The sequence below is a fragment of the Artemia franciscana genome, chromosome 4 (genome assembly GCF_032884065.1).
Source record: "Artemia franciscana chromosome 4, ASM3288406v1, whole genome shotgun sequence".
NCBI classification, from domain to species: Eukaryota; Metazoa; Arthropoda; class Branchiopoda; order Anostraca; family Artemiidae; genus Artemia; species Artemia franciscana.
The window spans coordinates 2,913,391-2,927,486 of NC_088866.1; the positions used below are offsets into that span (position 1 = coordinate 2,913,391).

General features: G+C 33.0%; 1 protein-coding gene across 4 annotated transcripts in view; it reads left to right on the forward strand.

The window, feature by feature from the left end:
* LOC136025860 (ADP-ribosylation factor-like protein 6-interacting protein 1) overlaps positions 1-11,123 on the forward strand; it is a 62,894-nt gene extending 51,771 nt beyond the window's left edge. For all 4 annotated transcript variants that reach the window (XM_065701894.1, XM_065701896.1, XM_065701895.1 and 1 more), the window contains 2 exons: positions 3,398-3,482; positions 5,392-11,123. In XM_065701894.1, the coding sequence (XP_065557966.1) occupies positions 3,398-3,482; positions 5,392-5,528 (222 nt within the window). In that variant the 3' untranslated portion in view covers positions 5,529-11,123. The remainder of the gene's footprint in view (positions 1-3,397; positions 3,483-5,391) is intronic.
* Positions 11,124-14,096: the final 2,973 nt, after the last annotated feature.

A 14,096-nucleotide genomic window follows, 5' to 3' on the forward strand; every position in this document is an offset into this window, starting at 1 on the left:
GAGTTCAACAAGAGTATATCGAGAACGATTTTTTTTGGGAGAAGCTTTTGTGTAATTTTTGGTAAATTTTTTTGGACAAGATTTCCAATTACAAGTTTTTTTGCACGATCGTATCAGAAATAAGACAATGCAAATTCAACAATTTTTAAAATAAAGTGGATATTTCCATTGCAGGAAAACTGTTATAATCCAACCCGATCCCGAATATATCTCGTATAATCTCGTATAATCAATCCTGTTAAATCAACGCATGAAAGAATATGGGAGAAAGCGTCATTTCCCTAAATTTTATGTACCTTGGGGGGGGGGGGCGCAGTATGTATTTTTGCAATATCCAGGGGCCAAATTTGTCCCCTCCCCCGAAAAAAAAATTCTTAAAAATATTTAATATGAACAACTAAAGTCATATGTGAGTAAATGAACTTACCCCCCCCCCCTAATTGCTTCTAAAAACAAAGGAGTTGCCAAGTTTATATTAAGGGAGCCAAATTGAAAATTGAGAAACTTGAAAAAGTTTCTGTATTAAGTAAGATATGGATATGGAAAGTAAGGATAGCGGACGTCAAATTTACAAAAAGGGAAATAGTGGAGGAAAGATACGGGAAAAAATGGACATTCCTCGGGAAATTGCAATGGAGTTTTTTTTTACACCAAAATGTTTAGAAAAATCAGCTGAATTACAAAAAAAAAATCCACCAAAATCACCCTTGCACAAGTGTCCCAAATTTGCCCTTGAAGGGGGAAATGAGGGGAAAACCGATTTTTGTGTTTATAAATATTTTAGAGTTTAAATAATCGTTTCCTATCAAAACAAGCATTCATTATTATAATGAACTATGTCTGATTTATAATCCAATGGGTTTCGATGAATAATACTTATATCAGGGAGCTATTGATATTCAAAACCGCGTCTAGATATAGGGATAAAAACTAGGCAAAAAGTTGACAAGGGGAATATCTAGCCTTAAAGCTTTATCGGTCTGGCGCCTTGGAAGATATAAAAAAAGATAACTTTTTTTTTTTTTTTTTTTTAATTGCACAATAGTTGAAAGGATCTTTGGGTTATCAATAAACATTGAAATGAAGGAAAGTATACAGTGGCTGTTGTGGCCACTCTTGCGGCCTTGGCGAAATTTGAAGTGCCCCTCCTTGTCTCGTATAAATTTTCAGGACAAATTTGAACAAAATATTCATTTATTAACAAAATTTGAAAACAAAATACTACAAAAAAGCATTAAAATTAATTAAATTTCATGCCTACTTACTTTTATTTTCAAGGAATGATAATGAAGATATGGGAAAAAATGAAAAATTTTGGATTTAATTTGGTTATACTCACTGCCAACTGAGCCTCTACTTTATTTTGATCAAAATGAGATTTCTAAAACTGCAAATGATTATAACTGTTAGATTATTTATTTTAAATTTTACGCCCCTAAAATTTCTGCATCCAGGGCAAGTGCCTCCTCTGTCTTTCCCCCTAAAACCACCTCTGGGATTATATACTGAATCCTATTTGTAATAGTATGATTACAAGACTAGTCCAAACTCAAAACTTGTCAGTTATAGAGTCAGGATGGAGGGACCTAAGAAATATCCCTTAGGCTAGTAGATTGGTAGTAAAGATAGAGGTAAAAAGACTTTTTCTCCTGAAAATCTAAAAAAAAATATTATCGACTCGCAAGTTGGTGTTACAAATGCAGGTACTTCAATACTTCAAACTCAAAATACTTCAAATGTTTTGAATACTTCTTTTGGGATGACTTACTCCCCCGCATTCCCCGTGGGAGGGGCTGCAAGTTACAAACTTTGACCTGTGTTTACATATAGTAATGGATACTGGGAAGTGTACAGACGTTTACAGGGGGATTTTTTTGGTTTTAGTTGTGCAAGGGGCTTTTCCTCCTCAACGCCCCGCTCTTTACGCTAAAGTTTCTTACTGTTTTAAAAATAGAGTTAAGAGAAAGAGTAAAATTTTAGCGTAAAGAGCGAGGCGTTGAGGAGGAAAAGCCCCTTTCATATACGGAGTAATTTCTGTTCGTTTTAAGTTTTAATGTTGCTCCTTACTTTCATTTAAAAAACTTGTTTTTTTATTTAATACAATTTAAAATCCAACTGTATCGTATTTAATAGGATATTCAATCGAAAATCCTATTCAAGATTCTATTGAAATCATTTTAGGTGTATTAAAATGAAAATCCTATCAAATAGGAAATTCAATTGTAAATCCTATTCAAAATTCTATTGAAATCATTGTGGATTTATTAAATTGGAAATCCTATCAAATAGGAAATTCAATTGAAAATTCTATTCAAAATTCTATTGAAATCATTGTGGATTTATTAAATTGGAAATCCTATCAAATAGGAAATTCAATTGAAAATCCTATTCAAAAGTCTATTGAAATCATTGTGGATTTATTAAATTGAAAATCCTATTGAATAGGAAATTCAATTGTAAATCCTATTCAAAATTCTATTGAAATCATTGTGGATTTATTAAATTGGAAATCCTATCAAATAGGAAATCCAATTGAAAATCCTATTCAAAATTCTATTGAAATCATTGTGGAGTTATTAAATTGAAAATCCTATCAAATAGGAAATTCAATTGAAAATCCTATTCAAAATTCTATTGAAATCATTGTGGATTTATTAAATTGGAAATCCTATCAAATAGGAAATTCAATTGTAAATCCTATTCAAAATTCTATTGAAATCATTGTGGATTTATTAAATTGGAAATCCTATCAAATAGGAAATTCAATTGAAAATCCTATTCAAAAGTCTATTGAAATCATTGTGGATTTATTAAATTGAAAATCCTATTGAATAGGAAATTCAATTGTAAATCCTATTCAAAATTCTATTGAAATCATTGTGGATTTATTAAATTGGAAATCCTATCAAATAGGAAATCCAATTGAAAATCCTATTCAAAATTCTATTGAAATCATTGTGGAGTTATTAAATTGAAAATCCTATCAAATAGGAAATTCAATTGAAAATCCTATTCAAAATTCTATTGAAATCATTGTGGATTTATAAAATTGGAAAATCCTATTGAATTCATCAAGCTCAAAAAACATTTTTTTAATCTTGTGCATATTTTAATCTTTCAAATAAACAGGTATTTAATTCAATGTTTGACAAATCAATGAAATATTTCATTTTGTGACAAATAAATGCTCTAGAGTTTTTTCTAGATCTGAGTTTATCTTTTCTTTTGTTTGTGTGTAGAATTTCTGTTTTTCATTTCCTATTTTCCTTTAAATGTTTTGTTCAGATGAAAGCTTTTTTTTTTAATTATCCGTCGTCTCGTTAAAAATTATACCTAATTTTGGATATTTTCATTTTTTTTTGTATCAGCTTTTGTGAAAAATAATTTCTATTTTCAGTATTATGCTTTTCTGTCTTCGATACTGTTAACTGGTGCCTGGGTTGGAGCTCTGGCAAATAATACTTTATTAGCCTACTTTATGTGTAAGTTTTCCACGTTTCTATTTATCTCTGTTTTATTTTAGTCATTATTTTATTGACTTTTCCATTTCACGACTTTTCCATTTTATCTTTGTTTTGTTTTATTCGCCATTTTATTCACCTTTCTTTTTCGTTTTTCCATATCACTACTTTTCCGTTTTATTCGCCAATAATAATTTATTGCTGCACTTGTGTAAATTTTCTACTCTTCCACTTTATTCACTGTTTTGTTTTAAAGACTTGTCTGTGTTCATGCTACCGAGTTTTTTTTCTATCTAGAGCCTTTTCCATGTCTGTTTCTCTCTTTTGCTTCCCCTCTCCTCTTTCCTGTCTCTCTGATCCATCTTTTTCTCATATATCTCTTCCTATTAAAAAACTTTTCCTAATTCCTTACGGACAATTTCCTCTATGTAGCTCCTTTTCAATTCAATTTTCCAACCTAAACGCGTGAATAACTTTGTTCTCGTTCTCTTGAAGATCTTTTTTATTTCCTTGTTTCTTTTTCATTCTTTTATTCTTTCTCGCTTTCTTTTCTCTTTTTATTTCTCTTTTTCTTTTAAAGATCTTTTTGAAATAAACTCTTGATCCTTTTTCATAACAACAATATATCATACAGTTCTATCTTAAGTCCTCTTTTGTCAGCTCTATCTATCATCTTATTCTTTCCTCTTATTTCCTTTCTCTTATTCTTTCTCTTTTTTTGAAGATCTTTTTGAAATAAACCTTTGATACTTTTTCTTAACAACAACATATCATACAGCTATATCTTCAGTTAATTCTGGAAATGTTTTTTCTTTCTGTAAGTAAATGTTTAGGGATTGTATTTTGCCATCTCTTACCACCATTTTTACCGTCCCTTACCTTACGCGGTGCAGATTTGTTTTAGTCCTTCACCTGTGCCAACTTGAAAACTGTCTTAACGAGAGTGTTTTTTTTTTTAAAGTATAGTATTCTGACTTTAACTGCTTTTAAAAGGTTACAGCACAAAGCCCAAAGTCCCATTAATCAAGAGTAAACGATGTTTTAAGGGCTTATCGAAAAGGGAGTGAATTCTAGAAATTAATTCTAGAAATTCTAGAAATAAACTTTTTGAAACAGCTGAGGCACCTCTCTGGACAAATTTGTTTTCTTTTCTCTTATTATTTCTTTTTTTCTTTTGAAGATCTTCTTTGAAGATTTGAAATTTATTTGGTAATATATTATAGTCGTTGCAGTGTCAGTTTTCGAATTCGGGTTGGCAACTTGTATTTTTTACTGAGTATAGAGGGGGATTTTCTTCAGCTATCACAAAAGCCGTCCTTGCCGAGTGGTTGGCATGCTAGATTTGGAATCCTTTGCCTAAAAGGCGGGGGTTTGATTTTTGATGTACATTTGGTTTGGGACGGGGGTCAGTGGCGTGACTCTGTAAGCTCAGCCAGAGTCGACCTAAATGGGCACCTTGAGAAATGTGGGGATGGTAAACAGGAAGGGTGTGCGAAAGCACATGGTGGCCGGCCCCAAGCAGCCCATTGCACTTCCTGCTGAAGGGCCTTGAAACGGAGATGAGCATCGCCAGTTTTGACGTTAAGTTTCTTTTTCTGTATCTTTTTTTTTCTTTTCTTTTTTTCTCTTCTTTTTTTTTTTACATAACAAAAGAGGATAATATTTGTCGCTTTTATAATTATTGTAGTTGTTATAATACTTTACTTTAATATAATTCTAAAATATAATATATAAATGTTAAAAGTGATAAAAGAAAAGATTATAAAAAAATTCTTGGCCCTTACCCTCCCCCTCTCAAAGTTTGCTATCGCTCATTTTAGTCATCATTTATTTTTAAATATAGTTAAATATTTTGTATATTGCATTAATAAGCTAGCTTATAAAATAATAATAGTCTGATATAATTATCTAAACTTCCCTTTTATTCAAGGTTGCATTCTGATCTTATTACCCGGATTACGTCAGCATCACGTGTTCGAACGACTTTTTATTCTTGGAGTGGGAGCTTTTGCAAATGTTGTGAGAAAATCTTCACCACCAAATGCTATGAAAGTAAAGAGAAACTAATGAGGGACGATTTGAAAGTGACTCTTCAACTTTTTTGTAGTGATGGATGTAATGTCGTTGACAAGATCGTATCCCGGGGGGGGGGGGGGGGTACCGGTTTTGAAGCCCCCTCTTTCAATAATTTTTTGTCCGACTCGTAAAGAAGTAACAGAAGTTATTAAAAACAAATTTGTTGTATGCCAGGGAGACTCCGGGCCCGGCACCAAAATTGAGAATTTTCCGATATTTCCGGCCACTTCTTATTCAAATTATCAAATCATATCTCTTTATTATCCCCCCCCCCAGAAAAATCCTCTATACTTATCTAAACCACGGCGTTTCATAAACATTTGTATTATCTGGTATATATCTGTATTATATTGCTATATATTTGGTGATTTTGAAAATATTATTTCGTGTTTCTGCACTAAGGAGCTTAATTAATTTTCGTGGTAACGAGAAAGGGATTATTCTCGTGGTAACGAGAAAGGGATTATCTTATGCTACTTTAATGTGTTTCAGGAAAATCAGTATTAACTATTATATATCTACATTATCTTACTTGAGATAGTGATTTTGGGCTTACCCCTTCACATGTCTGTTCTAATGTCTGTATTATCTTGCTAAATGTTTGACATAGCGATTTTGGACGTGCTACTTGATTTTTCTATGCTGATATTTGTTGTATCTGGCTAAATATTGGGTTTACCGCTTCACTTACTTCATATGAAGTGACATCCCTTTGTAGTTAATGTTCCAACATCTTACAATAGTATATTTTCTATTTGGTTTTTTATTTTTTAATATCGTTTTCTTGTTTTTGCCTTATCAGTCAAATTTTCGTAGTGTAGCGTACTAAATAGCCAATATTACTGAAAAGGATATGTCAGTAGGTATTAAATGCTTATTTTTCTCTGGCACTTGCTTATGAATATTTAAGTAGTTACTCTTCTTTAACTCATTTCCTCCTTGAATTCCAAAAGAAAAGCCGTGTTTTCTATTACGAGATAAATTCGTAAGTATAGTTGTGAATAACTGAATTTTAAAAGTTCCGTTTCTTTGAGTTTGACCGTAGTTATAGCGTCCTGCCCTGACAGGTTGTTCAGGTTTCAATCAGAGATACTGGAGAGGAGAAAAAGTAAGTAAGACCGCTCTAGACCCTTAAGGTCTATACCGGCGGTGCTGATCTCTGTTTCATGGCCCTTTAGCCAGGAAGTGCAATGGGGGTGGACCATCCAATGCTTTCACACACCCTTCCTGCTTACCTTCCGCAGATTTCTCCAGGTACCCATTTAGAGCAGAGTCGGCTCTGGCTGAGCTTACAGAGTCACGTTACTGACCCCCGTCCCAAACTAAATAACTGGTCACAACTGGGATTGAACCCGTGCCCCTTGGACACAGAATTCCCACGCCAGCACGCCAACCACTCAGCCAGGACGACTGGAGAGGAGACTTTTGAGATGGCAAATTTTGAGACCATTTGAGACGGCTACAGTATACTAGGTTTGACTGATAAGGCAAAAACAAGAAAACGATTTAAAAAAAAACCTAAAATAGAGAACATACTATTGTAAGTTAAATATTGGGATTTTGGGCTTACCCCTTCACATTTCTGCTCCAATTTCTGTATTATCTTGCTAAATGTTTGACATAGTGATTTTGGACATGCTACTTAATTTTTCTGTGCTGATATTTATTTTGTTAATAGCTAAAAATTTTATTAATAGGGCTAAATATTTGAGACAGCAATTTTGGAGGTACTATCTCCCATTTCTGCACTAATATCTGTATTATTGGTTTGTGATTTTGGATGCACCGCTTCAATTCTATGCACTGATATCTATTATATGGCTAAATATCTGAGATAGTGTTTTTGAAAGCACTATTTCCTATTTCTGCATTGATTCATGGTATTGTTTTACTATTATTTTGAGATGGTGATTTTGATGGTGAACTTTCCTATTTCTGTAGTGATGAATTTCAGCCAATATTGGGGGAGGAGGGGGTTTTCTCACGAGGAGGGGGATTTTCTCACGATATGCGTTTACATTTCATTAAAAAAAAGTATTGTCCGGCATAATTCTGTATACTTAGTTATTATTTGTATTACCTCGTGTCGTTCTGTAGTATATTGCTATACATTGCTGTTGTGTTTTATCGTATTTCCTAGTAATGTATTTAGTCCAGATTATAGCTTTAGCGCTAGTGCAGGCTTAGTGTAGATTCAGCTCTTAGCACTTACTGTAGTGTTGATTGTTAAGGGTAGTTGTCCCTAGTACTGATTGTAATGTTGATTATTAAGGGTATCTAGCCCTTATAGTTGATTGCTAAGGGCAATTAGCTCCTAATGCTGAGCTAATATAATCACTAATCTGGGGGAGGAATTGGGTCCCCTATATTTGCTTCTGCCTTGTAATATTTTAAATACCTTTTTTGGGGTATTTTTTTCGAAAAACGAACAAATTTGCCACCCCCTCTAAACATTGAAAATATATTTTACTCCTCCATTTCTCTAAATTTTCGTAAATCGACGCCAATCATTTTCAAAGTAATTATTTTCAAAAAAATCAAAGGTCCTTCTTGTTTACGGTCTAGTAAAATAAACATTTTTTTCTTTTGAACGAAAATAATTTTTTTGGTCCCGTAAAAAATAATTTTACAGCTGATCCAACTAGTGGTATGAAATGACGGGGATGTGCCCCCCCCCCCCTATCTAAATTATTGTAAATTGACGCCACTGAATCCGATCGCAAAATTGTGTTTAGAATAAATTGAATATCCTTGTTTACGGTCAGGTAAAATAAACTGCCGGTATAGTTTTCTATGAAAATAATTCTTTATATCAAATCTAAAAACCATAGTTAAGTAAAACTTTTCCAAAAGAGTTTTCTAATCTTAAGGCATGAGCGCTTGCCAAACATTATCAAAATGACACTCTTTACAAAGAAATATTGACTTTATTTGGTTGTACTACTTGGCTGTAGCTTGACTAGAGGAAGGGATACTTTCTCTCACTCCCCAAAGAAGGGATTGACGCACAAGGACATCAAATTGAGGTTTCCTTCAATTAGACTATAGGTATTAAATTAGTCGTTGAAAAGTGTATCGTAGTTTAGTTCAGTAAACACTATATGGACTACAAATACTATTATTTTTAGGGGGTAAGCCTGGGACTAAAGCCCTAGGTAAGATAAAATTATTTACCTTATTCAATGACAGGAATGACAAGTGAAGAGTAGGCTAGATTAAGAAAAATATATTTGTGTCTTTAGAAAAAACCTTAAGTTTGAAAACTACCATTTTTATTTTGTATCTTCAAAATCATCACCCCCTCCCCCTACATTTTGTTTATTGATGCTACTGGACTATGCTATTGTGGATTATGCTACAGAACCTCCATCTAGAGAACTTTCCATAAAGTTGTGCCCAAGTTCCCAGCCGTAAGGTCAGTCCCCTCCCGTTAGGTACACCCATACCTATAGGTTAACGTTACCGTATTACCCGTAGGTAAAATCCCCTCCCATGTTATGCTATAGTTCACTTTATCTAGGGATCGAGCTTTAATTAACTAGCTTTTTTCAATTTCTTTTGCAGAACAACTTTAATTTCATTTTATTCAGCGAACCTATTCGTATAGTAATATCGACAAACTATTCTATACTATCGACAATCAAATTGAATTGTGTTTTAAAAATAATATTTAGCATAGACACTTACCTTCAGAAAAATTGTTATAACCACTCCAAGTATTAGTGACGTCATTCGTAATTTCCAAAATTCAGGCTCTAAACGGTTTTTTCAAGCATTAAATATCTAGATTGGTCTTTTCACACCGGTTTTTCTAAAATTATTATGTTTTTTTTGCCGATTTTTAGAAAAAAAACTAAATAAAAATAAACATATATATATATATATATATATATATATATATATATATATATATATATATATATATATATATATATATATATATATATAAGAATATATATGATTTTGCAGAGACCATTTACGAAATATGTCGTTTGTTTGCCACTTCAGTCATATCACCTTTGACCTGGATTAAAAAAAGGAAAATATAATATTTCAAAAATTAGAAGCAATTTTCTTTTTTTAAAAATCAAAGATGGCTCCTAATATCCTAAAGTGAATTCTAGAGAGTCCAAAAATTGAAACGGTTTGCTTAAAATTTAACGGTATTTTTTTCTTCTGCATCGTCACTGAAGTGTTGCCTTGAAAATTAAGTCAGAGAATAAGTAGAAAGTTATATTGGGTATTTCTTTGATGACAAATAACAGTCGCAATGCCTTGAAACACTCTTCAATGTGGATTTCAATTAATATTATTCCACTGAAAAAGAGTCGAGCGTCGCCAAATGCTAGATGGCGTTGGAGTTTTTGTCGACACTAGCGCCACTTTCCACTTGTAAATTAACCATACTCTTCGGTTTCGTGCACAATCCACACCATAGTTGCTACTCACACCTGTTGGCGAAAGAAGAATCAGAAATTGATGATTGATATTTTTTTTCTTGTCAGATGCATACTGCTAAAGCGGAAAACTGAAATAAAAAAAACTGGTTTAAAAAGCCGACATTAATTCTTAGTATCAACATTAATCCTTATAAACTAATTTTCATTAAATCTTAATTCAATGAAAAAACTTTAAGAAACACAACAAAAATTTGTTCATATACATTTTTTGCCTTTTTATGAGTTGGGCAAACTATTTTTTTCGGGGGGGGAGCCTAAAATCTGTGACCCACATCCCCTGGATACGGCCTTGGCGATATAGCACATGTTTTAGTTTCTTGTCTAAAGGTAATCTATGATAGCAAATAATATATCTAAAAATTACTATTATTACAGTCATCTATTATTTATTTTCTTAATTTCGCTCAAAAGCTAGTAGTATCGTATAGGTACCTAAAGTTACAAAATATACTCCAACAAATCAAAACAACAAATAGTTCTAAATAATTCAACTCCCATTAGTATACATAAGAAGGCCTTTATGTTTATCTTCACTGTACAAAAAAAGAATATTGAAAATGAAACCTTACTGTTTGAATCGGTCAAGGAAATTAGTTTATTAGATCTATTTACTGAAAATTTAATGGAACAAAAGTTTTACATTAAAACTAATACCAAATTCATTATTTGTACCCAATTCTTATGTGCTAATACAATTCATTTACATATTTTGCCAGATTGATAATAAAGATTCAAAAGGAAACAATGTGCTTCTGTGTTTTCGAAGTTGAGAAAATGATGTCTCAAATCTTAACTCTGGTTGGTCAATCATGAAATTTACGCTTGACTTTTGAACATTGCTTAACTCCAAAAATTAAAAATACACTATAGATGCTAATACGTAATATGCGCCGTAGTAGTACGTTATTTATTTTTATTTATGTGTATGATAATACAACCCGGGCATAGTGCCATGACATTTTTGTGGTTGCTGCATTTGTCAAAATTTATCTTTAGATTAATTGGATGCTCGCTCAGTCATTAATAATTTTTTTTTTTTACAAAGATTCACCAAGTTTAGATAAGTTTCACTGGAAGTTTCGATTTTGTGTTGTAGCTTGTCATTTTAAAATTCTTAAAAACGCCTGCTAAAAAGAGAATATGAAAAGAGAAATCACCAATGCAACAGTGTTTTCCTAAATTATTGATTAATATAGACCAGCACTTGAATGAGGCCTTAACCCTACTCATCCATACAATCACATAGGTCAAACAGCATAGTCAAACGGACATGAAAAATTAAATTTAGAAATTTTAGCAAATTGAATCAGGAAAAATTGCTACAGCGAACTGTATCTTTATTTTTGGTGGCAGGGTGTCAAAGAGAGTTTGCCAGAGGTCTAAACCTCTTTTAGGGCTAGAGAGTTTTACCTTACTTTATTAAAAAGTTATTGCGGCCAAAAAGAAGAACAACATGGAATTTTCAATTACTGAAATTAAAAATTGAAACAGCAACATCACATTTTTTATTTAGTAAAAAGGAATAGAATTTTGTTTTCTCTCTTCGTCTTTAAATTGGCTACCTCCCCAACCAAAATAGAACTTTCAGAAACAGCAGGATAGTTGTCTAACCATCCCCCTCCCTCCTTAAGGGTCGGAGCTGCGAATACGCTGCGGTATTTTCTTTATTCATAACTACCAGTTTTTGGAAGTTTTTTCCAACTCTTGTACAAACGTCTGTTTAGGCCTCGATGAAACAATACAAACAATATTGGTTTTAAAAGTTCCATTTTCTAATAATATCAGTGGTTGAAAAAAGGATATGTACACGTTTTGGATGTTTAGCTTAATCGACATGCTTAGATGTTAAGCCAATTCTTACATACTTTGTCACTTTTTGATTCCGATGCAATGGGCTTCGATGCGTATGCTTCTGTTTCTTAGTTATATTGTAATGTTGTACTAATTTGTTATTTTGTGATGCCTCTGTTATGCGGGTTTTATGCCTCTCTTTTATATACTCTTCATTTAGTGATATCACGAATCTTTTTCTGAACCATTTGTTCATAGCCTAATGTATGTACTAGTGTTGTATTTTATTCTCAATATATAGTTTATAATCGTATATTGCTTGAATAGACATTTCTAGCTTGAATAGTGTTGGTGTTTATTCAGTGCATATATATATATATATATATATATATATATATATATATATATATATATATATATATATATATATATATATATATATATATAAATATATATATATATATATCTTGAACCAAATAAGTATTACTGTTACTGTGTCTATGGTCAAAAAACGAATCAAAAGCCTGGACACCACTGATACTGCTAGTATTGACAACAGTCATCTCTGTCTGCTAAGGGAAGTTTCTAATGAAATTACCCCTACACAGGCTATACTTTTCTGACATTCCCTCGATGATAGGCAAGTCTATCTTTAAAAAGGAGGATAAATTCAATGCAGAAAATTGTAGACCTATCAGCCTCACGTCTGCTGTCGGAAAAGTACTTGATAGAATTGTTAAGGACACGCTTCTTTAACACCTTGTTAATAATAAAATTGTCTTCAACATGCAAAATGGCTTTCTCCCAGGACAATCAGTAGAAACCAACCTTCCTGATACTTACGACCAGGTTACCTAGCTACTAAACAAAAACCTCCCAGTTGGTTTGATTCTTTTAGTCTTAGCCAAAGCGCTTGATACGGTCCTATATAAACGGTTTTGTTCTTTAACAGCAGCAAGAATTAGTAGATTGACTAATGAAGTTCCTGAGTGGTAGATCTCAGCCTGTACGACTCTTCACAACAGAGAGCAAATGTATCCACTCGCAATCTTATGAAGTCCTAAGTGGCGTTTCCCAGGGAACTGTTCCTCAGCCCACACTGTTTCTTCTTTATATTGATGACATGATCTCGAAGTCAGCACCCACTTAAACCTTTACACCGACGATCGAAAATGATTCAATATATATGACAAATCATCAATATAATCCAACCTTTATTGCATACAGGCATGGGCAGACAGTTGACTTTTCTTTTTTAATTTATCAAAATATGTCACCATTTATTTTGGTTACAGTAATCCTCAGAACCAATATACTATGAATCTTCACCGGACATCGATCGCCATTCCTCTCCCAATTTGCACCGGTGGGAAAATACCTGAAGTCACTATAGATAACCCTCTAAATTTCCACGGACAGTCTGGACAAAGTGTCTCCAGAACAGATTCGATACCTAGACATATTGAAAGAACAATTACTAGCCGGTCACGTGGAATCGTCTTGAAACTCTTTACTTTGGAACCTGCCTTGCTGATCCCTTTTGGAAAAGTGAGGACAAGACCGAGGTGAATCTGAGAAGCTTCAGAAGCCCAAAGTTAACATCAGACAATAGTTCCTATTAGCTAAAGGAGCATCAATGATTGGAACTGTTTGAGTGAGGAGACTCTTGGATGTCAACCAAAGTTTTCAAAGCGAGACTAAATAAAGCTTCATTTTGTTGCCTCTAAAGGGGAAGAATATGAGTTTTGCTGATCTAGGGGGGGGGGGGGATGCAAATTTATTCGACTTTTCAATGAAAATACTTCAAAAGGGTATTCCCACTCTTTGAAGCTTCTGCTGTGGCCACCTCCCACTTTATCAGCTAGAATTTTTTGGTCAGTCTTAAATTTTAGGAGTTTTTGGTCAGTTTGGCATCCTCAATTCTACGAAGTTCAACCAGGACTAACGAAATTACAATGACTTGCGGGAAAAAAAAATCCCTATTGTTCTACTTGCTATTTATTATATGTATGATACATACAAAGCATGGGCACCGGCAGGGGGGTCATGGCCCTCCCTGGAAATTTGGGACTTTAAAGTAATTATAACGAAGTCAAAGGGAAAAGAGCTGAAGAGAGAAAAATCATAGAAAAATGTGTGCTGCTCTATTGTTGGCTGCTTGCCAATAGATTTTTACCCTTATTAGGAAAATATAATTTTTAATTTGTGACTGAGTGACCCCTTTCCAGTTGCCACAAACATTTTTTCTACATGATTTGGTTAGATAAAAAAAAAAAAAAAAAAAAAAAAAAATCAAATTTGTCTTAGT